The 24294-nt window shown below is 43.5% G+C and overlaps 1 protein-coding gene and 1 long non-coding RNA gene across 6 annotated transcripts in view; one reads left to right on the forward strand and one right to left on the reverse strand.

The window, feature by feature from the left end:
* Window positions 1–1651: 1651 nt before the first annotated feature.
* The window catches only part of BEND7 (BEN domain containing 7), a 47647-nt gene continuing 25004 nt past the window's right edge, over window positions 1652–24294 (reverse strand). For 3 of the 5 annotated variants that reach the window (XM_076355449.1, XM_076355274.1, XM_076355627.1), the window contains 5 exons: window positions 22155–22380; window positions 16902–17021; window positions 8398–8448; window positions 7017–7055; window positions 1652–3607 (listed from right to left, as the gene is read on the reverse strand). In XM_076355449.1, coding sequence (XP_076211564.1) covers window positions 3546–3607; window positions 7017–7055; window positions 8398–8448; window positions 16902–17021; window positions 22155–22380 — 498 coding nt within the window. In that variant the 3' untranslated portion in view covers window positions 1652–3545. The remainder of the gene's footprint in view (window positions 3608–7016; window positions 7056–8397; window positions 8449–16901; window positions 17022–22154; window positions 22381–24294) is intronic. The other 2 variants (XM_076355361.1, XM_076355535.1) reach the window with 2 other exon arrangements.
* Window positions 11910–12989, forward strand: LOC143155653 (uncharacterized). Its single transcript, XR_012994443.1, has 2 exons — window positions 11910–12104; window positions 12803–12989. It is a non-coding gene; the product is annotated as an uncharacterized LOC143155653 (long non-coding RNA).

The following is a 24294-nucleotide window of genomic DNA, read 5'->3' on the forward strand; positions in this document are numbered from 1 at the left end:
GGGGATGACTTGCAGTGCAGAGCAGACGAGTGAAAATACCTGTTGTTTAGCGAAGGATGGATTTGTTCCATCAAGGTGGAAGATCCCTAATTTTATGAGTGGTGAGTTGCATTCAGATCTGAAGCCAATCTGTGGGCATGTGGAGGGCGCCAGCAATTGCTGTTGACCTTGGAAGACTGAAGAAGTGGGCCCGTGTGACCCTCATGAGGTTTAACAAGGCCAAGTGCAAGGTCCTGCACCTGGGTCGGGGCAACCCCCGGTATCAATACAGGCTGGGGGACGAAGGGATTGAGAGCAGCCCTGCTGAGAAGGACTTGGGGGTACTGGTGGATGAAAAGCTGGACATGAGCCAGCAATGTGCGCTCGCAGCCCAGAAGGCCAATCGTATCCTGGGCTGCATCACAAGCAGCGTGGCCAGCAGGTCGAGGGAGGGGATTCTGCCCCTCTACTCTGCCCTGGTGAGACCCCACCTGCAGTACTGCGTCCAGCTCTGGGGTCCCCAACACAAGACACACACGGATCTGTTGGAGCGGGTCCAGAGGAGGGCCGTGAAAATGGTCAGGGGGATGGAACACCTCTCCTATGAAGAAAGTCTGAGAGAGTTGGGGTTGTTCAGCCTGGAGAAGAGAAGGCTTTGGGGAGACCTTATTGCAGCCTATCAGTACTTAAAGGGGGCTTATAAGAAAGACGGAGAGGGGCTTTTGAGCAGGGCCTGTAGTGACAGGACAAGGGGCAACAGTTTTGAACTGAAAGAGGGTAGGTTTAGATTGGACGTAAGGAAGAAATATTTTATGCTGAGGCTGGTGAGACAGTGGCACAGGTTGCCCAGAGAGGTGGTGGCTGCCCCATCCCTGGAAACATTCAAGGTCAGGTTGGACGGGGCTCTGAGCAACCTGATCAGTTGAAGATGTCCCTGCCCACGGCAGGGGGGTTGGACTAGATGACCTTTAGAGGTCCCTTCCAACCCAAACCGTTCTGTGATTCTATGATTTACTTGCTCTTTCAATGCTCCCCAGTGGAGCGGGACTGAGCTGACTCACACCATGTCACACGGATGCAAGAAGTGCACCAGGCTTCAACTGATCTGTGCAGCCACCGAAGTGTAAGGGGAACTGTCACTAGACTTTTTACCAGCGATTTATCCCTAGCACCCCTTATAAAAAGCAGAAAAGGTGTGGTGAGCCACTCTTTCACTTCACTGGCTCCTCGTAATTGATGGAAGATTACCAGGAACATGTTTTTGCAGGAAATATTTTCTAAGGCTAAACAACATTTGATGAGGGTGTGATAATAAATTACCGAGCATACATCTTTGCAGCTACTCCAAATTATGAGTATTGGTTTGTCCTTCCTATGTGTTGTTTCCATAGAAGCAGAGCTTAACCTTTTAAGTGCAGATTATAAAGGCACCTAATTCAATTAAAATTAGACTTCAAGCATATCAGCACTTAATACTCAAGAGTTATTATGCGATTGGATATAGACATCGTTGTGATTGGCAGGCAGCACAGTTTCCGTCTGAGCCAGCTGGAAAAATAGTATTGTGGTGGTAACTTTTAGGGTTTTCCTATACATTTCCCTACATAGTCCACTAATTGCTCGGTAATTCCTCCGAAATATGGGAATCCAGCACACAACACAGGAACGCAGGTGCAATTAAAGTTATTTATTGTAGGTTTTCTTTTCTGGACTGACAAAGAGGGTTTCCCAGAGATCGATAACACGACACAATGTTATACACCATTTCACAACTAGTCCCTTATCGCTTTATTAAGAACATAGTAATTTAAAAATATCTAAATATTTACATATTAATAAAACATATATACAGAAGATTGAGACATTTTTACCTAAATATGGAATGATTTTTTTTCTTCTTCTCTCTAATAAACCCTATAAAAAGATTTCTGAAGAAAGTCTGAACAGCAGTCACAGTAAGTAAACACAAATGCAATCTTCCAAATTTACAAAACGCTGATTCCGTTCTGAAGGGTTACGATACGGACACAACGGACCGGTGCCCCCTGCCCAATGCAGGCAACTCCAAGCCATGAAGGAAGGAAAGACTCAAATTTTAAGGTTTGCAGTGCACATTCGATCTATTCCACAGTTTCAGAGAGAACACGGTCATTCCTAAAAGTCCATGGTAGGTGGGTGGGGAAGGGCTGGGAGCCTGGTTTCTCAGGTGCCGAGAGAACAAACCGCTCCCCGTTGGCTTTGGCCTTATTTGTGGGCATTCGGCGACGTCTGAGAAAACAGGCTTTAGGATTATTAAAAAGACAGATTAAATACTTTGAAAACCATCCCACTCTGTAATAACACTTCTGTTGAGACACTCAAAGGCCAAATAGTTTCCAAAGAAAAAAAGATGCACCTAAAATATACACAGGGAAAGGAAACAGAATGGTAAAGGCTCTAGCAAGCTCTCCCTCCAATTGCAGGAAACACGCTCAAACTGCCTGGTGATCAATAGATGTTGCAGGTAAGACCTTCTAGACTTTTTCCTGACATTTTTAAAGTGAATTTAGTGCTGATGAAAGGTGCAGAAGTGAAGGTTTGCATGGAGGGCTGCGTACGATTTTACCTTAGCCCTGACCTGAAAGGACCGACCCTTTCAGCGTCTAAGAGGGTAGTGCAATTTCTTGATCGATTCACTCATCTTAACTGCTGAGATATCAATAGAGTGCCAGTCAAAAGATGACTTTAAAAAAAAAGAAAAGGTGAATATTGTTGCCAAGGGCAGTGGTTGAAAAATCACAGTGTGCAGACCCTCTTCCTGGAAATCGGCAAACTAAGACGTTTTGAGATTGAGGTGGAGGGCAAGCTGGGGGGGGAGAACGACCGCCTCCAGCGATCTGCACTACAAAGATGCTCGAGAGCCATCCCACTAGGACCACGCAGGGGAAGTTGTTTGCGGAATAGCTTCTCTTTGCTATAATTAGGAAACCGGGCACTGCTGGGAGGAATCCTGCTTTATTTCCTGCTAAACCCAGCGAGGACTTTTTAATCACAGCTGCGTACGACTGGTCATCGGTACCACAGCAGGCAGGAAAGGAAAAGTGGGTCTGCAGGAGCAAAGAGCTTCGCCGAGTCAAATGCTCATCGAGCCCCCGGGGTTCGTGATGGAGAGAGATGCCACCCCGCTCCCCGGGGACGGGAAGAATCACCCGACTGCGTGTATTCACCTCTGCGTGGCTTAAGACGAAACACTGCTGGCAAGCATACAATCACGTGGAAAAATACAATCATGGAGGAAAAACAAAGGCAAGAGAATGTCTTCAGAGTGGATACCCCGCTAATTAAATAATGCATTGGATACGGAGGGAAATCATCTTTAATTAAGATGAAGGACAGTGAAGCAATCTGGCGGTTTCGTTATTTGAGGTTACATGGAAAATGCATGAACCAACACAAACTTGAAGGGAAAACGGTGTGGATGTCCACGTCTTGCGGTACGCTGAAGTTCTCGCGCCGATCTTGCGGGAACATTACTCAGAGGAGAGGATGTTTCTACCCACTAAGAACACTGATGCAGGATGTAAAATTTAAGCTGAAAAATCTAGGTTTGCGTCTATCAGATGATCTGTTGTGGTGTCGAAAAGGTTACCTGAAGGAAGAAAGAGTTTGAAGAAATCAGTTAAAAAATATAAAATTTAAGAAATCAGTAATTTGCAAAAAAAAAAAAAAATTAAAATTATGGAAATTACATATTTGAATTCTAACTTTAATTTGTGATGGGGCTGAACTGCTGGTGTGTACGCAGGCAGCGGCTGCTGAATTCCATTTAGAGTAGAGCTCAGCTGGCTAAAGAAAGCAAATTAAATAGATTTTTCCAAATACAGAATTTGCCAGCGAAGTTTTTCACACAATCTATAGTGCACCCCACTTCAGATGCAAAGCGCTGCATTAGACTTCGGCACAAACTGCTCTGCGATGCTCACCCCTTTGAAGTTACGGTTCTGAAGAAGTGAAAAAAGCACCACATGAATTTTAAACCTAGAGTACGTACTTTGGGATCTTCTTTGGAAAAAAAACCCCCACCACTCCACAGCAGTCTAAATGCATATGGGAGAATATGTATATATATTAAAAAAAGGTGCGCGGTATGATTATATCCCGTCTTTTTTAAAGCACTTTAAGAATGTGCTTGTTCTAAACAGAACAATGAAAGATGGACAGAAGAATTACAACTAGAGCGCTAAGAACACAGGGAAATAGGAGACAGACATCAATCAGCCTGAGAGGCAAATACAGCCCAATGAAAAGGGAAGACTCATACAATCATGCACTGAAAGGATAAGGATTTATATTACAATAAAGGATTTATATTTAAGGTTTCAAAAAGGTTTTTTTTTTTTTTGAAGTTTTGTTTTCCTGATATTGTATTTCAAGAGAAAAGGAGACAACCTATATAGAATTGGACCGTTGCTGTTTTCTTATCATCTGTTTCTTTACCGAGAGATTGCTCTCATCTTTTCACAAAGCTGTGTCACCCCTGGACCTGAGGATTGGGATGTTGGTGTTTCGGCTTCTTTTAGGGATATCAAAATTCTTTCTCATCTTGAAATTAACCCCAGTGTGGAGAAACTATACAAACTCTCAGCACAACTGTGGCCCAAAGCACAGGTGTAAGGAGGGCTCTCTCATGGTCCTGGGCTGCATATATCTTTCAAATGCAATTTTCAAGATGAGGATTCAAGAAAAGGGTGTTGCAGCTGGCTTACATTTGTTTCCACATGCGGAACTTACGGGGTATGCATTTTTTTTTAAAAAAAAAACACAAAATCCAGATGCTTTGTGTAAATTGTAGACCAAAATAAGATGAGCCTTTTTGCAATATCAACTTATACAGAAAGGCTCTAAAAGCTGCCACATCTTCATCCTGATAAAGATCTATCTCACACCTTCCAGGTTCCTGTATCACCGAGAAACTAATCAGACTTTCCACTTAGTCCACGGTAATTACTCCCGGAGCTGACTGATCTGTCTCAGCTCAGGTCTGGACACAGCCTTCAGCTTTTGGTAGGTGCAAAAGCTGGAAATGTGGAAGACCTGAGCTTTGACAACATTTGTTAGAGACAGTTCTAGTATTTTCTTGAGATGTATCTGTCAATGCACCAAAGTTCCCAGCAAGTTTAACTGCCACAGTTCTTCCAATTTACTTTAAACACCCTTCAATCAACAGCTTTTAAAGCAAAGGCCCTCTTAGCATTGAGGGTGATTTTAAAATGGGAGCATGATTTCTGCTCAGAAGTGCTAAAATATAATTGGGCAAAAATGTCTTCCTTAGTTTTATGAGGATGTACCAGCTCCGTTTTTTTACACAGCTTTTGAGTTCCAAAAGAAGGTTTTGAAAACAAAACACCCCTTGCTCTCCTCAAAGTTCAGGACTTTGCTAATTGTGGGCACAGAGGGAGCAAGTTCAAACCCGGCTGTAGGCACCAATGCCAATTAACTGCACCCAGAGCCCAGTCCTGCCAGCACAAAGGAGAGACACCTCTAAACATGACCTTAGCTGATCTGACCTTCTCTCTGGAAGCAGCCCTCTTCCCACCAACGATGAAGAGAGCTGAGAGCAACCACACTTCTAACTGAGGTGTCTCCACTGAAGTGTCAACCATAGGCTGTGATCCAAAAATGTGTAGGTTGAGGCATTTCAGCATCGATAGTCCATATATACCCAGATCTTGTTCATAACGTTGCCAGCATCACAGGCAGGACTAACTGAGCAGAAAAGGCAGATTAAAGGCATCTGAGTTTTCCCTTTTTTTTGCACCAACACTTACCATTGATTCAAATCATTCACTCTGGGCGCTTTTGCTTCACAAGTTTGTTCAATTCTTGAAGACCAGGAGAGCAACCGTCTGATGTCTGTCATAAATAGCTTCCCTACCCCACCTTTTCTCCCCATCCAGTCTCCAGCAAGACCCTCCTCATGCAATCCAATTCAGTCTGGTTTTATTCCAGTAACACAGCAGGTTAACCACTGATCATAGAATCATCGAATCATTTAGGTTGGAAAAGACCCTTAAGATCATCAAGTCCAACCGTTAACCTAACACTGCCAAGTCCACCACTAAACCATGTCCCTCAGCGCCACATCTACACGTCTTTTAAATACCTCCAGAGATGGTGATTCAACCACTTCCCTGGGCAGCCTGTTCCAATGCTTGACAACCTTTTTGGTGAAGAAATTTTTCCTAATATCCAATCTAAACCTTCCCTGGCACAACTTGAGGCTGTGATTTATCCGATATTAGTCGTCATCTGCAACCGAGGCCTATTGCGCCAGGCACTGTACACAGAGTCAGTGAGACTCTTCCCCAAAGATGTTTCAAGCTAAACAGAGAAGGCAGCTGAATAAATTGCACAAAGGCTCTCTTTAAAGAACCTGTCAGTAACACCCCTTTATAAAACCAGCTGTACTAAGAGAGGGAAAGACCTCTGTAAAAGTTATATTCCACCTCTTTCGCTACACTCCTTGATAGAAAGCATCTGCATTTTGGCTCTCTATCATAATTACTGTCATTGTACTGTCTGTATATCACTTTAAATCATTTGCTTCCAAGAACAGTATGATATTACATGGATACATACTATAAAGAGGCACTCGCACACATATAATAATGGGTGTGAGTCAAACACTTGGCTTACAGCCTGTGAGCATCACCTCCCCCACCAATGCAAATTGCAGCGTGGTTTATTTAGGCGTCCTTCCACAGATAGTATGGAGAGGTATACATCTCAAAGGAAACATTTCATCTCAAAAACTGTGCATGCTTGGATGCTTGAAGGTGTAGGAGCAAGCAGACTGCAATGGTGATCTGCTGTGGAGTGGAAAGGGAGTCGTCTTCTCTACCACAACCATCTCAGCACACTCATTTCCACGAATGACGTACGATGCAAGTAGTAACTACAGAAACTGTGCTCGAAGAAAAGCGCAGCAATCCGATAATTCTGCTCCTTAATACGATTACCAGAGCAATGAAAAGATAACACTACGTCGCATTAGCAACCTTTATGAGGGTTCTCTTGCAACGCAATTGCTTCCCTCCCTGATAAAAGAAACGAACAGGATGTCACTGGGAAGAGACCTTTCAAACCAGAGCTTCCTGCATCTATTATCACAACCGTACCCTAAAATACTCAGCGGCTGGCCAAGAAAGCAGCGCGGCGGCTCACAGTCAGTGCGTGCTCCCAGCCCCCACTGGGTCCATGCCAGAACAAGACTATAGCTGCTTGTCCTCCCAACTGCTTCGCTAGTCCTATTCCTTAGTAACTGCACGTGCTCCGACAGCGGGATTTCAACCGACAGCGCTCCACGGCTGGCAGCTGCTGCTCCGGCACACAGCAGCGGGTGTGTGAAAGCTCCTTCTCCAGCCCTTAGGCAAGAGAGATTAGGAAGCCCCTGCACAAGAGACAGATGCTGCGGTGGTACTAGTACTCTCCCGTCCACCCCATAGCCTCCAGGTAGCATGCCATGCGCTCAGCAACCCAGTATCAGTCCTGCCCCGTTCTTCACAGCAATAGCATCGCTGATCTCCAACCACCCACCTTAGGAATATAATAAAAATGCACCATAATCCATGACCCTATTTGTCTGCTCAAGATCTTCCCTCCTTTTAATTTGGCTTTGGGGATAACAGGCAGCATCTTGGTGAAATTGCAGGGAAATGACTCTGTAATGCAGGGAAATGACCATCTCCCCGGACTCTGGCCCCACTGGATTTTCAGAGGATGGCAGCTCAGCTCCTATCATCGGGGCACCTATTGATGGACTGACTCCTAATGAGAGGGTGCTTAAAATTTCAGTCTCAACCTGTCTTGATTTCAACACCACGTGCAACAGCGTGCAAAAATTTTATTTCCTAGTCCACACAGCTGCATAGCTAAGCTGCTGTTTAGCAACTGTCAGGCTTTTAAGGCAGGGTGGCTGCACTTCAAGAAAAAGTAAACCAACACTTAACTAGCATATAAATATCTTCGCAATCCTTCTGTGAACCCAAGATATTATTGCTAATACCTTGGACAACTGAACAGATACTACAATACAAATTATGTTTGTCCCTACCAATAACTCCGTTAAGAATCAAAAAAACTCCCAGAAATACCAGGGATGAGCGCAAGTCCCTATCTGGTGTAAGAAGGGTAACTTACTGGCCTTATTAGCTTAGCTGCTACCATGAACCTTCAGGTTTTATGAGTGTGAAATAGAGGGGGAAATTGTAAGATTCTGATGCATTTGTTTTTTAATACAGGCTATTCAAAACTTAAAATAGCTGGGTCCTGTGTGCAATTACCAGACTGTATATGGCACACCAGGATTATTGAAAACTGCTTCTGTGCCATAAATAAACACACACATTGGAAGCTGATAAAAATTTTAATGCATTTTACCTGTTTGTAGTAGAGAAATGTCCGGCTTCTCATCACAGTCAGTTGCCTCTGCTGATTACAAATATAAACAAGAAATCTCATTACTTTTACTGAATATGGGAATGCGATTAAAAAGCTACATACCGTAGAGTGATTTTGCATTTTCTATCTACTTTCCTCAGCTGCAATTTGCTATTGCTCAGTTAAAAACTCACTGCTTGGAGGAAAAGGTCATATAATAAAAATGCAAACTTAGAAGAGGGAGTTGGGTATTAAGAAGCAGTTGTGCCAGCAATGGGATGGAGTAATACTTGCTCTTTTTAAGGTTTCAGGATATCTGGATGATACAAGGAGTTGCAATCATTTGATAAAATCACATAAGAAAAGTCCCCAGCGGTCCTTGGAGGAAGAGCCTCTCAGGCTGGTACTCCACCCTCTGACAGCTGCCATCATCCGACGCCTACGGGGAAAGGGTGAATACCCCCATTTCTGCACCCAAACTTCCCGTGACCACAGGCAAGCTCATTTTGTGGGGGACAGATTGACTAGGGCAAAATGTCTTCAAAGATGCAGGTGGGCACCTGGTATAATTAAAGAAGCACGTAACCACGCAGATACACAGGCAATTACAGTGTATGTACACACACGTGCTTTCAACCCACAGCTTATGCAAGATCATTTGACTTAATTTAGCCCACGGCGAAGGAAAGCTGAAAGCCTAATTTGTTCATCTCGTATTTGCCACAGGCCAAGGGTATGCATAAAGATAGTTAATTTGGCTCAGCAGATGTGCAGTGACTTGTTAGATTGTAGTACTCTGGAGTGTGCATGTGAACCCCGAGTAAGTTATAGGCATGTAGCAGGAAATCGGTGCCTAACCTACACAAGCCCTATTCAAAATCCTATTACCTTTGTCTTTTGGCACTTCAGCATGATATTTAAGGCCTTGAAGACACAGTGAGATCTTTCAGAGCGCTTAAGCAAACTAGATGTGGTCCTAAAGGACCAGCCCATTACATTGTACATGGTCAGCATGGTGGATATACATCAACTCACATCCATTCATTGCACAATATCCATAGGGATCAAATCTGACCAAGGCTACAGATGCACGGAGCAACTTAGTTCAGCTCCAACCTGAAACTAAGCTAACTGTCCTTGTCATCTTTATCATAGCTCTATACACGAGGATGTTGAGTTGCTGCCTTTATGAGGATATCCTAAGAACTAATCCAGCTGCTGATCTACATTAGTTTCCTTCCTCTAGCAACACCTGGCTACCCCTCTGTCCTGGTTTCGGCTGGGATAGAGTTAATTTTCTTCCTAGTAGCTGGTACAGTGCTGTGTTTTGGATTTAGTATGAGAATAATGTTGATAACACACTGATGTTTTAGTTGTTGCTGAGCAGTGCTTACACTAGTCAAGGACTTTTCAGCTTCCCATGCTCTACCGACTGAGAAGGCTGGAGGTGCACAAGAAGCTGGGAGGGGCACAGCCAGGACGGCTGACCCAAACTGGCCACAGGGACATTCCATACCATGTGACATCATGCTCAGTATATAAGCTGGGGGGAGTTGGCCGGGGGGGGTGTGTGTGTGTGTAACTGCTGCTCGGGGACTGGCTGGGCATCAGTCGGCACGTGGTGAGCAACTGCATTGTGCGTCACTTATTTTGTGTATTCTTTTACCATTATTATTATCATTATTATTTTCCCTTCCTTTTCTGTCCTATTAAACTGTCTTTATCTCAACCCACAAATTTTACTTTTTTTTATTTTCCAATTCTGTCCCCCCATGCTGCTGCGGGGAGGGGGGGAGTGAACCAACGGCTGTGTGGAGTTTAGCCGCCTGCCGGGTTAAACCACACCACCATCCCTGGAGGTTGCTCTCTCTCCCCCACGTGCACAGATGACAGATTAGTTTTTAGCTATATGCTCTTTACTCAGTTCTGCAAAATTAATTGAACTAAATAAAACAAACAAAAAACCCTAGTACTAAGCAGCTTTCCTCCCACAGAAGGTTTAAATGGAGAGCCCCAACAAGTACCTGGCACAACCTGCAAGTGACTCTGTGCCTTGAACTGGTACCTTTTTCCGCTTTCTGTGAGAAGTGGCACACTGAGCAGAAACAAATTAAGTGCTTGGTACAGCTTATTGCAAAAATCTTGAGTTTTGGAAGGAACGGGTGGCTCAATAAATGGGAAGAGGTTACCTAGGCTGGTTTGAATCTGGACCAAACTCACAGCCTTGGAAGGACTGGATGTGCAAGCGAGGAGACAGCACGGTTAAATAAGCAGCTGGGAAACAGCCAGCAGGACATACGTGGCTTAAAACATCTGGAGTGACAGTCTGAGGCCAACTTCTAGCTACGTTATGAACCACCTGCACCAAGTGATTCTGCGGCACGGCTACGCAGCATACAAGAGATGAAGCTGTAACTGGCCCCTTGGGTTGAAGGGACCCAAGCTGTGAAAATGGGGGAAACCAGACATGAGTGCTGGCAATAGGCTGGAAAGTCTTCCCTCTATCAGTACCAAGGTTGGTGCCCACTAGGCTGTCCACTCAAGTCATAGGTTTTCTGGAAATCTCAGCAGCGACTCTTGAAGTAGCTCAAGAGATGTGGTTACCTTTCTGCCTAACTGCTCTTCTTACACCTGGCTAAAACTCTGAGGAAGGCAGTAATACAGAAAGAAACAAATGGAAGCTAGGAAGTAGCTTGCTTTCAGAAGATAAGGACTTGAGTCTCCAACTTTGCAGAACCAGCTTTGCTGGTAACAAAGTTACCTGGCCATTTTAATCTTGCACAAGACTGATAGATGAGGTCCAGCTCTCCACCAATCGTTCCAGTCCCGTTCCTCGTGCCAGCACAAATGTTCATATGGTCACCAAGATCAGATCTAGTTAAAAACTGACAACATCGCCACATGAATGCTTGTGCCAGTGCCAGAAAGGGAGTGGGAGCACGGCAGATGCCCGGAGAGCCTACTCACTCTTCTCAGTAGCTGCCTGAATTTGTTTTATGAAACTGGATGTGTAACCGCAGCTTCAGGTGAAGTATGACATAAAGGCATGACAAACACCTCGACCTCCCCTAACATGGATGTAAACCACCAGCTTCTCACATGTCATTCCAAGCAGGAAAGAAGGTTTGCCTTCGACAACCGCACCCAGAGATTGCCAGCCAAACTTTACTTGTCTTGAGCCAGCTTGCAAGACAAGGCAAGCAGGAATAGCTCCTACTGTGGGAACTCGCAACCTCTTTTCTGTCCTTTGCTTAGATAGAGCTCGGTAGATCTTGCAAAACAATCCTGGTAGTCATTTCCTTAGAAATTTCTTTTTCTGCCCAAAAAAATATTGTTTAGCTTCTGATGTACATGTTTGTCTGTTAAGTGTACGCCTGCTGGTTTGCTCCTTGGACAGAAGTACATGTATGCTCAGGGCTGGGAAGATGAATGCAGCAGTTACTCATTTCAATATTGCCATTTTTATCCAAGATACTGGCCACAAAAGCACTGTACCACATGTTGGACTTGCATCCTACATCCTTCCTGGCCCTGTGTGTATTGCTAAGCAAAAAATCAACCTCATCTCTTGCAACACGTAGATATTCTATCAAAAACACAAACCAGGGAAATCAGAAGGATGAAGAGAAAGAGAAAGCAAAAAAACCCTCATACGAAACAATGGAAGCACAAGGACGTGGGAGAAAAGGTGTATTTCCAGAAAAAAGGTAAGCATTTTTTCTTCCTTCATTCCCACTATTTTACACTGCAACAAGGTAATGTTAATTGTAAACAACAATTCAAAGATGAAGCGTCACGGCATGTAATTTATTTAAATTAATCCTGCCCAAAAAATTTCAGCATGTTTTCTAACATTGCCATATTTTCCTTTATGGAGCAGGGCAATCAAAAGCTTCCAGGTTACGCACAAGGTAATCACTTTACATGAACGGTTCTCACCCTGTGTACTTCGCGAGTATTAGTCATACAGTATCAGCTTTCCTGTCTATGCAATGGACAGCCACTACAGAATAATGGCTTACAGGCTCTTCGAAACATAAAAAGGGAGGAAGAACTTACTGCGAGAGATGTGTGGCCCCTGACCTACTGCTTATTAATGGATGGAGAGTTTAGTAATCAAAAGGCTCGGATGCTATGTCTGGCACAGAGGTGACATGAACAGCGAGTCAGTTCCTTCTGATTTTACACGTTTTAAGTTCTCTATGCTAATGGTCAACTGTTTCCCTCTGTGCTGCCACTGGCAAGGACACCAGCCACCTACCCATATTCTCTTCTGCAGGGTGACAAGACCACGCCGTGGGAAACCCGCCGCCGTAAATTACAAGGCAATTTGTATCGTAATTCACGCTGCTTTAAGAGAGGAAACCTATGCACATGCCTTTTCCTTTGACTTCTTCCCTTCCAGGGCCATTTTGCATCCCATCCCAGCAGCCAAGAAGGTTCAGCTTCTCTGCTGAGAGAAGACAAATCTGGCACTATGAAGCTGCGCCCCAGTACGCTGTGCTGTTGGCATGAAATGGGACCAGTAGTCAAGGCTGAAGAATATTATCATACTCTTTAATTTTAATTAAAACATCTGTTTGTAACATTAACCTCGCAGTCTCTTCTCCCCTTTGTGACAGCCAACTTGTGAGATTTTGAAAAGACTGAACAAGGCCAATAAAAATTTAATGGCAGTGACAGCTTTATTCTCAGATCTAACAAATAAAAAAAACCCTACCCAAGTCTCAGATCTCAGGCAATAATCTAAAAGAACTAAGAGAAAGCCAAATCAAAATAAATAAATAAATAAAAAATATTTCCAGCCATGGAAAATATTGTCACTGATTCAGAACTTAAATGAATTTTTATTTGGCTTAAGATAACAACCCTTCAAAATCTACACAGGGGAACTATTTTCTAGAAAGCAGAATTTTTAAGTGTTTTTTTGATTAGCTTTCCAAGTAGGGAGCTTTTCTGTCCCTCATTCTAGGAGATGAGCCAAACATGATAAATAAGGTTGAAGCTGGGCAGCGTCTCTGATCCAGTGATCATCATTTCATTTAATTTGGAAACACTCAGGAGAGTACGCCCTATAGAAAGAGGTACGAAAAGCAGATCCACCCCACTCATTTGCTAGAATTCTCTGAAATTATTAGTATCACTGAAAGCTAGAGCAGGATTTACGTTATCAGACTGAAATAATGTTTCACAGGATAAAGCGGAGAGGGCTGCTTGTGAATGCAGTGTCTTACTGCCTGGTTTGAAATGAAAAACTAATCAGAGGAGGTACTAAATGGCTCAGGGGAAGGCAAGCAGGATGGAAAGCCTGCCCCTCCTCTCTTAAATACTTCTGCTGTTAAAATTTAGTGCAACTCAGCGGTGACTAAAAAGTTGTCTTGTGGCTTCTGTAAAATAAATGGATCATCTGAAGCTTTTTCCATATAAAGCCTGCGCATTACGACAAACCAGAAACCGATGTAGATAAATCAGCGCGATCAGGCAGCAAGGAGACACATTGGCTCAGAAAGTCTCAGGTGAATTTAGCTTAACGCTGGCTCAAATTTGTTCTTTGGGCACCTTAGTCTATACCCACAAACTTAGCCAGCATGTTTCAGTGAGCAAGTGGAGACAAAACTAAGAGAATGACCTGGGAGCACGGACATTGAGGACACTCGCTCGGAAGGGCTAAGCCTCTGTTCCCCCGGCCACACACGGACTGGAAGAGCTCAAGAGCTCAGCTGGAAGAGTGATGAGTCCCGTGTCTCAGTGGCTGCGATTCCCGTAGTTTTCAGATTCTTAAAAGCTAAGTTTTGCAACATGGAGTCCTGGGACACCTTCTCCCTATAGCAGATGAAACCTCCCTCCATGCCTGCCCTCCTCTCCTGTTTTGGTCTCTGTTAAGTTACACACAGCTGTAACAATTTTGGTATTGCTTCACAATGAATAGTTAAAATGTGCACAGTTTCCACACAACCAGTTTTATATCAGGATAAAGCTGCTGAGGGCTGTGAGACTATGCTAGCCAGCATAAAAACATCCTTCCCTCGGTCCCATAGACCTCCCCAGGCATCTGCTAACAGCCATTGTTGGAAACAAAATACGGGACTAGATGGATCTGCCGCCTGATCAGTTCTACGTCCCTCATATCAGAAGCTCGTGGTTATAATGCACAAGTACTAACAAATCTTGTTTCAACAAGATGAAGATGTTACTGCAACCAGCTGTCTGCTCCCACCTCTCTGCAGCTATCTACTGTTTTGTTGTCACAAAGGCTGTGGAAACTTCTCATTTCTTCAGTGCAAGGTCAGGCTGGGTTAGCTTAAGCCACCAGTGAAGATGGTAGTGGACGGTAAGGTGCAGATGGCTATGGTGGTGCGTTCAATCACTCCTGCTAGATCGAAAAGAGCATGTCTGCCTGTGGTCTCATGTCAGAGAGAAACCAGTGCACTTCAGGGAATGGCCAGTAAACTAAACAACGCAAAAAAGAGCTTTTCTACCAATCTAGGTACCGTGTACTTTTTTCAGCAAATAAACCTGAGGGGCTGCTAGGTACATTGCTGCTCACTACTCATCCACATACCAGTTAACGAGTTACCTTCCCTCTGCAGGCAGAGACAGATATTGGAGCCTATCTTATTCAGTCACACTATACTCAGCTTCACTTATTTTTCTTTATAGTCTTGCTAGCTTCGAGACAATATGCTCTGCTTAGATTCTCCCATCCTGAGAAAGGACCAGAGATGGTCCCATTTGAAAGGCAAAAGCTGAATGTCATTGTCATTTTAATTAATATCCTGCAGAGGCACGAAGAAAAGAAATAAAAAAGGATGAAAGAAAATAAAAATCAAAACAAAATTAGGTCAATCCTCTTTCCTGAGGGATCTTCTGCAGACAGCGCAAGGACCCTCCGCTCCCCGCATCTTCACCTTATGGAAGCCTGGCATCCCACTTCCCCCCTCCTGTCCTGGGGGGGGCAGGCAGCCTTGGAAGGGGCAGGAAGCAGTCCTGTTGTACAACACCAGTAATCTGACACTGTCTCTAACAAGATTATCTTCTATCCCTCTCTCCTCCCTCCCCCAATGCACACAAGAAACCCTTTTTAAGGCTAGTGCTGGTTTGCTGCTCTACTCAGGGAAGCTTATGCTGCTGAATAATCTGCACTTCGCACCCCCCCGTGTTATTTCTGTCTCTGGGTGCTTCTCATTTTCCTCAGTCTTATGCTTTTCCCTCCTAGCATTAATAACATTGTGGAGAATGATTTCAGATGCCAGTCTAAGTGTACGTTTCAGAGACACAGCTTTGGACAGAAAATGTTGGCTCTCTGAGACAGGGAGCTGGAGAGGACATTTCCTGTGGTCTCACTCACCCGCCCGTAGCCACGGGGACCACCAGCATCCCCTGCGGAGCCATCAGGTTTCCCATCCCGTCAACCCGTGGATACAAACAGGCACTTAATTGTGGTGATGGGCAGAAGGAAAGAGGGGAAAAGGCAGGCAGCTAAATACGGTAACAGTGAGGACCGTGTTTAAGGACGTTGGCACAAGTGATGTGCCTCAGACAATGGTGTCAGATGCTCCAAGGGAGAGATGGGCAACAAATACGACCACGAGAGAGCCTTAAGAAAACACTAGGATGAGGAAGAGTAAGTGAAGCCTTGTATGAAGAAAGCCCCTTGTAGAATAGGAGACATGAAGATGGGAAGGAGACTAGTTAAGGTTTATAAAGTAATTACACATCTCTTAATCAGTGATATTGCTTTCCCATGAATTCTACCGGGGATTTCGAGACTGCACGTTGCTGTTCGTCGCTGGAGCTGAGAGCTCACCAGCTGCGTGCTGTCAGGGTGAAAGCTTAGCGCTGAGCCTTCACTGCAGGCTGGGCCCAGCCCCAAGCATGCAGGTTATCCCAGCCCAAGTTGAGCAGCTTTGCTGCAAAACCCTACCTACATTACCTGTTACTCACTGCTGGCAAGCTCCCTCCCATCTATTGCAGAACCTTGCTGGCACAACCAGGGTGGGCAGGTTTTTTTTTTGCTACAGTGATGCTGATTCTTTCACAAGGAATGTGAGATAACTCATCTATCCTTCCAGACACATATCGTTTAGAGGGAAAGGTCATTTGGGTTATGTCTTAACAGTACAGTGAGTGGCTTGTCAGACCAAACAACACAGAATTAAAAAACTTCTACCTGCAACCCTGGATGGATCAGTTAGTTTAGGACTCAGATTTCATCAAATACTGGGAAGGAGAGTTTGGGTGCTAATGGAGAGGGGTTAGAGACAACATTTGAGAAAGACTCAAAGTTAACTTGGCTGCAAAGACAGCTCCTAAACTTGCTACTATACCAAACATAAGGAAACACTGTACTTTACACAGAAACCTGCTAAAATCTTGGAGGTCTCATTTTCATAGAGTGAACATGTACAACTCTACAGTCAACAAGAAAAACACTTCTGCGGATACAAAGGCTCTAAGCTTTTAACCATACAATCACATGTTGTTCCTTACATTTTTATACATACCTGAGCCTCTTTTTAATCGTCTTCTTGCAAGTTTAATTTGATCCTGAAGAATCTGGACCCAGTCCCTAGGACCAGGGAGTTTATCCACATGGTTAGCAGTGCAGTATTTTTCTGTAAAGACTGAAATAAAAAGATACCAACTTTTTGAAATGTGCCACCAGAATGGAGAAAAGGAGACTGGAGAGGATTATAAACAAAATATATCAAATTATCCACTTATCAAAAAGCATTTAAATGGCCAAATCTAGGATTGCGAGAACAGAGTCCAACTCAACGTTTCACAAGTTTATCATTCAGAAGTCATTTGTGTGTATAAATATCACAGTAACACCATAGTTACTACTTATAAAAGCCTATCCCTGAGAAATGGTCTACACCTGACGTCTTCCATTCACGAATTTCACACAAAAACATCACAGAAAAATAATAGTGTACTTTGAACTGAGTCTCCAGATGGGGCAGGCACTTATAAATGCTGCCTTCCATATGGTACAAGTAGAGAGCTGAAGATCTGGTCATTTGGTGGCCTCTTGGTCAGGTTCGTAAAGCTGCAGGCAAACCGATGAAAGATGGAAGTCCTACCACTGCAGTAATCTCTACAGTTCTCGTACTGCCAAACCAGATGGAACAGAATTTTTATAAAGCTACTAAAAAAAAAAAAAAGCCATTATTGAGAAAAAAGAATTATCCTACAGGTCCAATTTTATATTTTGTAAAAATGGTACACAGAGGGTCAATATTATCTTTAATTCCATATTTACAGCAAACCTAGCAATGTTATACCAAAAATACAAAATTATAAATGGAGTGAAACTGATGCAATTGATTTTCATCATGCAACTGAGAGGTGTGCAAAAAAATAAACAAGAGCAGAAATAGAAAAAATATTATTACTGTTAGTATTGCTATTGTAGTCTTGGTCAGAGGTCTCAGAGCCCAGCGTCCAATTATGACTGGCAAACAAAGAAAGAAAACTGGTCCCAGCTCAAGGAATTTGTAATCCTTGAGAATAAATGTCACATGAATGGGATGGGGAAGCATGCAGTAAAAAATGACAATTTCAGTATTCTTATACACACGCTTTTGAAACAGTGCTAGCTGGTAAGTATAAAGGGACTGAAAGTAATCACACCCTCCAAACTCCTTCCATGTTTACAACTTCACAAAACCATTGCATGAAAGGCACTAGCAATACTTTTCTCCATAGTCTGATCAGCAAGGACATCAGACCAACTGTGAGAGCTTCCCAGAGGAGCCAATACAGCCCCACACATTGCCAGTGTCTGATCTGCCACAATTACGGTCTCTCTGAAGGTAGAAATAATCTTTCCCTTCTGAATCCATATAGTACCTGACACAATGGGAACCTGATCAATGACTTAAGACTCCTGCTTACTTCAAACACACAACTGCAGTTCCTGCTTGTGACCAGGGCCTGGGGACAATCAGTGACACCAGGCTGTACCCAGGCCACCCACCGCAGGTGCCTACTGTGGGAATTACGACTACTGCCCACTGTTGCCTGCACATGAAGCCAGAGTCGGGCAGCCTTGGAGGGCCAGTATGTTAACTTGCTTCTCTTCTCTAACTTGCTTGTTCTTCTCTTGAATGAAAGTCAAAATAGCTTTGATTGCTCAGTATGTGGTTAGGGAAACACCAACGTGGGCAAAAAAGAATGGGAATGCAATAGGAACGATGCAGGAGAAGTGGGACCTCCCCTTTCTAGTCTACCTGAGCTGTACAGTGCTAACAATGCCCTATATCACAGAATCACAGAATGGTTTGGGTTGGAAGGGACCTTTGAAGATCATCTAGTCCAACCCCCCTGCCGTGGGCAGGGACATCTTCAACTAGATCAGGTTGCTCAAAGCCCCGTCCAACCTGAGCTTCAACATTTCCAGGGATGGGGCATCCACAGGTCCTCTGGGCAACCTGTTCCAGCATCTCACCAGCCTCCTCATAAAATTTTTCTTCCTTATGTCCAATCTAAACCTACCCTCTTTCAGTTCAAAACTGTTGCCCCTTGTCCTGTCACTACAGGCCCTGCTCAAAAGCCCCTCTCTTATAAGCCCCCTTTAAGTTTTGAAAAGCCACAATAAGGTCTCCCCAGAGCTTTCCCTTCTCCAGGCTGAACAACCCCAACTCTCTCAGACTTTCTTCACAGGAGAGGTGTTCCAGCCCTCTGACCATTTTCACGGCCCTCCTCTGGACGCGCTCTAACAGGTCCATGTGTGTCTTGTGTGGGGGACCCCAGAGCTGGACGCAGTACTCCAGGTGGGGTCTCACCAGGGCAGAGTAGAGGGGCAGAATCACCTCCCTCGACCTGCTGGCCACGCTGCTTGTGATGCAGCCCAGGATACGATTGGCCTTCTGGGCTGCGAGCGCACATTGCTGGCTCATGTCCAGCTTTTCATCCACCAGTACCCCCAAGTCCTTCCCGGCAGGGCTGCTCTCAATCCCTTCATCCCCCAGCCTGTAGTGATACTGGGGGTTGCCCCGACCCAGGTGCAGGACCTTGCACTTGGCCATGTTGAAATGCATGAAGTTCACATGGGCCCACTCCTCAAGCCTGTCGAGGTCCCTCTGGATGGCATCTCTTCCCTCTAGCAAATCAGCTGCACCACTCAGCTTGGTGTCATCCAAAAACTTGCTGAGGGTGCACTCAATCCTGCTGTCTATGTCACTGATGAAGGTATTAAATAGTATTGGTCCCAGTAGGGACCACTGAGGGACACATCACACATACATCTGAACACAGTTCATTGACTTCTGCAGGGAAGGACTTCACTGGCTGGATTTCTAGTCAACGACATAAAGGAAAAATAACCACTTCTGATCTCTTTTTTTCTTTTTTCCCCCAGTTCCGAGTGAAAGATTGATGCGACTCACAAGGGAAACTGATTGCCCAGGAGAAACACTGCAACTGATTCAACAAGTGCCACTGAATACCCAAAGTCAAAAGAGAGAATTTCTCCCCGGCTAATCATCCTGTTGCAGAAGCATTAAATTACTTGTAAGGACGGCAGTTAAAAGGTTTTCAGACAGGAAGAGTGTTTTTCAAGCAAACAGTCCCTCCTTTAAGTGCTCATTTTTGTCATGAATGTAGTCTTTTCTCCACTTTTGTATCTCTGTCATGGAAAAGGACTAAAAGTGCCACTAAAGGATATCTGGGCACGTGGTAGAGGAATGTCCTAATGATAATAATGCAAACAACATGATGTTGTTCTTGTGGAGATTTCATACTGGCTCAGTTATTTCTTGGAATAAACGAAACCACAGTGTTCAATAGCCCAGCTCTTTGGAGGGAAGAAGGGTGCTATTGGAGCCAGGCTGAGTAAAGATCCACGGGACATCAGCCCTTGGCATCTTATTTCATCACAGCTTTTAGGGATGGGCTCCCCTATCAGGAATCAGGCACTAGCATTTGAGCAATACTGTAAATGCCAATATAGATCACTGTTATTACAGCGGTACCTAGTAGTACCATCACAGATGAAATTTATCTGTTGGAACTCCCTCCTTTCTTCCCCCTAGGCTCAAGGGAAGAGGTTAAACCAAGTCAGAATTTGTTCCGGTAATATGAGCTTAGCTACTGAGAAACGTTGCTCTCTGCAGTGGGTAACGATTGCTATTTTAATAGTGCTGCTGCATCTATTGAAAAACATTTCTTTTATCACAGTGCTGCTCAAATTAGAGTTTTTTTTTTTTTTAAAAAGTAATTTTGAACTCCTTTTTTCTTCCATTTAACTTATTTATTAAAGCTTTTAAGAAAGAACGAGATACAGATGGAGTGAATTCAACTTTGGATTTTTGCAGATTATCGAGCTCAAGAAAAGAAGGTATAAAAAAGTGTTTGTGATTGAAACCTAATTATAAGCATAACTGTAAGAAAGTCTGCCAGAAACTCCAAAGATGTATTAGGACTATGACATGGCCACAACATATACTTTTATTGCAGAATCGCGCAGGTTGAAAGGGTCCTCTGGAGGTCTCTGTGTCCAGCCTGCTGCTCAAAGCATGGCCAACTAGATCATGATGCTCTGGAGTGCGACCAGGCAAGTTTTGAATATTTCCAGGGATGGGGATCCTGCAGCCCCTCTGAGCCCCTGTTCCACTGTTCAACCACCCTGATATTGAAACAGCTTTTCCTTATATCATGGTGAAATTTTTCATGTGTCCAATGCCTCCTGTGCCTCTGAGAAGAGTCTGACTCCATCTTCTCTACACCATCCCATTAGGTAGTTGTGGACAGCAATAAGGTTTCTCCTGAATCTTCTTCTCCCCAGTTCTCTCAGCCTCTCCTCGTGTCACTTCACATACATACTTCACCACTTACCTGCTTCAGTACCATAAGTCTTGGTGGCCCTACACTGGACTCACTCCAGTATGTCAATGTCTTTCTTGCATGGTGAGGGGAGGCCAAAAGTGGACACAGAGGTGGTTGCAAAAGGCTCCCCTGTCTCCTTTTGCTGCCAATGTACTTACAGAAGCTCTTCTCATTGCTTTATGTCTCCAAGGTTAGCAATCTGTACCTCAGGACAAGTCACAGCCTCTAAAATAAGCTCTACTTTGCAACACAGCCTGTCTTTTGGTAACTTGGGTGTTTTCCCTACTATATCAAATTTCAAAATAATAGAAACCCGTTCAGAATCTCTGGCCTAATACTAGATCTTTATATGTTGTGATCCCAGAGTTTGAAAGTACACATGTTCTTCTGGAAGCGAGAAAGCAGCGATCACTAAGAAAAACCACCCAACACAGGATCCTCACACCGACTAAGAAATTTGCTCCCACAAGAGAAGGACCACCACAGTTCTTAGGAGCATCAAACTCATCTCAGTCCCAGTATTATCTTCCTCCATCTCTCCCCAATCCAGCCACCAACTACTAAACTATTTACAGAGCAGAGAGTCAGATGCAGTGCAAGCCTCAGAATTTTGATTGAAGAGGATCAGTTACGCTGTCATTATGTTTTCAAGATGTCTTTGCATCTCTGGTATCCGGAAAAAAAAAATTGTCTTATATGAACATTGAGATTCCTTAGAGCCTGACTTCAGAAACCGGGATCATTGGCTTAAAATTAACACAAGCTGTCCCCGTAGAAGCTATTTTTAACAAGTGAATGAAAGGGAATAAAAATAAGACTGCATATTTTAATAGACCTAACACACGTCAGAAATTCTAATCCCCTTACACTCTCCTTAGCGGAGAATATGTTCTAATTACACATATGAAAGAAAGCAAAAAACATACCTTTTATTGCACCCACAATATTTTGGTCTAGTCCTTTCCGGTTGTCATTGAGCCCTCTTTTCCTTTTGCCGTTTGGTAAAGAGTTAGCCAAAGTCTTGTCATCAAAAAATGCACAGACCAGCTTCCTAAAGAGCAGACTTCCTGAGCGAGTATAGTTTGATAATATAGAGTCCAGCTGAGATTTCGGCATGAAGACGTCAAAGCCTTCTGCAAGTTGCACTTCTGGCTACCAAAAGAATACAAATGTTTTAATTAAAAGAGTATTCAAATACATTATTTTACTTCAATCATGCATCTGGTGAGACTTTACAATCACTTAATCAAACCACGAATCTTTTCCCAGCTATTCAGTACCACAGCAGCCTACTTCATGGAAATCAAACCCCATCAGTGAACAAGCACCTTAAAAGGCAAATCAAATAATCATACTCATGTCTAGCCACTGTAATAGTTAACAATTACTGACATTATTTCTAGACATACAGCTAACAAAAAGAAAAGAGGTACCTTTCAATATTGGATAATAATGACAAACCAGAGGATCATCCCAGAGCAATATTCCTATGCGAAGCTTTTTGGACATTTATCTAACCATTTTACGGACTTGTTTCACTGCCAAATGATGTGAACAAGCGTCCTGTGGGGCAGCCAGGCATTTCCAAGAAGGACAACTGCAGGGCTACCGGCCCGTTCCACGTGGTTTCCCAAGAGGGCTTCCAGCGCAGATACGGCCCATATGAGTAAACGTAGATGATGAGTTTGAGATTGCCCTTGGAGCCAGCGCTTGCTGATCAGCCGCTTCTCCCTCCTTTTCATATTCCCAAAATGCATCCTTAGAAGAGGATGATGTTAGATAGACAGCTTATGTCAGCACAAAAAGCCTCAGTGGTAAATCACAGGGATTTATGCCATTGCCAGAAAACGAGATGGAGGGGAAGAAGAGGGAACAAAATTATCCTGTATTTCACAAGAATCTCGCCTCAAGTACATTGTGGGCCAAAGCAGACAAAGGCCTTCAAGGAAGTCCCCTTACTAAGAGACTTTTTGCTGCCCCTGTCTGTACATATCAGAAATTACACAAACAATATTTACAGTATTTTCTTCTATGACTACCACACAATGCTTATGCAAGATGTCTGTATGGAATAATTATATCTCTAGAATGAAGATACATCAAGAATAAACTAAAATTTTTAAGATACTATCTGGGAGTTGGCAAGGGGGGAAAAAAATCAGTGGTCACGATGTGAGAAAATAAGCTAACATTACAGCGTTGCTCCTCATAACTTGCTCTTTTTTTTCCCCTACATGAAAATATATCCACCAGTGATGGTGTATTTTCCAAGAAGTTTACAGAGCAGGAGCAAATGCCATCTCCCATCAAATCACCTGCAAACGTCTTGAGTCTAGACAGAAGAAAGGGCTGCCAATCTCAGAAGGCTTTGGCTGTGTAACTCTTTTCCCATGGATTTTTTAAAATCAATATCAAGAGAGTTACAGCAAGCAGAATATTTTCAAAGCATATACTATCATTGGATATGCATGTGTATTGTGCAATAAAACTGAAGATTACAATGCTTTGGGAAGCCAGGATGAAGAATCTTAAAATATGCAGATAGTAATAAAAAAAAAAAAAACTAAAAAGCACATAAGTTTCTCAGCTTGTTCTGGATGAAAAGTTGTTTTTTACCTTGAGAACTTTCAAAATGCTGGATCCAGCAAAACAGTCAGTTACTCTATTTGACATTTGACAATCTTCTGATGTAGGTGGGTTTTTAATATGTTACTTCTAAACTTTCTGGTGACAGAAAAGATTTTCAAGAGTAAATAAATGTGGGCCAAGTTTACAACTTGGGAAAAATTCTACTTCATGTTAATCAAAAACCAGAATGTAGTTGTCATGGTGATGAAGGTATCCTGTCCTATTCTGTTACTTGGGTCTGGGGTCTCATGACAGCAATCTAAGACGACCTCGATGATACAAGACGCCTAGGGCAGACAAATCATCTTCACTAATACAGCTGTAAAATACATTTCAAACCTTACCAGTGCACCAGCGTGGAGGAGTCAGTATTATTTTAGTTTTGACTATTTTATTCTTAATATAGGAATCAATTTGTGTATCAGTGAAATAATTTGA

Source organism: Aptenodytes patagonicus, chromosome 1 (genome assembly GCF_965638725.1).
Source record: "Aptenodytes patagonicus chromosome 1, bAptPat1.pri.cur, whole genome shotgun sequence".
In the NCBI taxonomy this organism is placed as follows: Eukaryota; Metazoa; Chordata; class Aves; order Sphenisciformes; family Spheniscidae; genus Aptenodytes; species Aptenodytes patagonicus.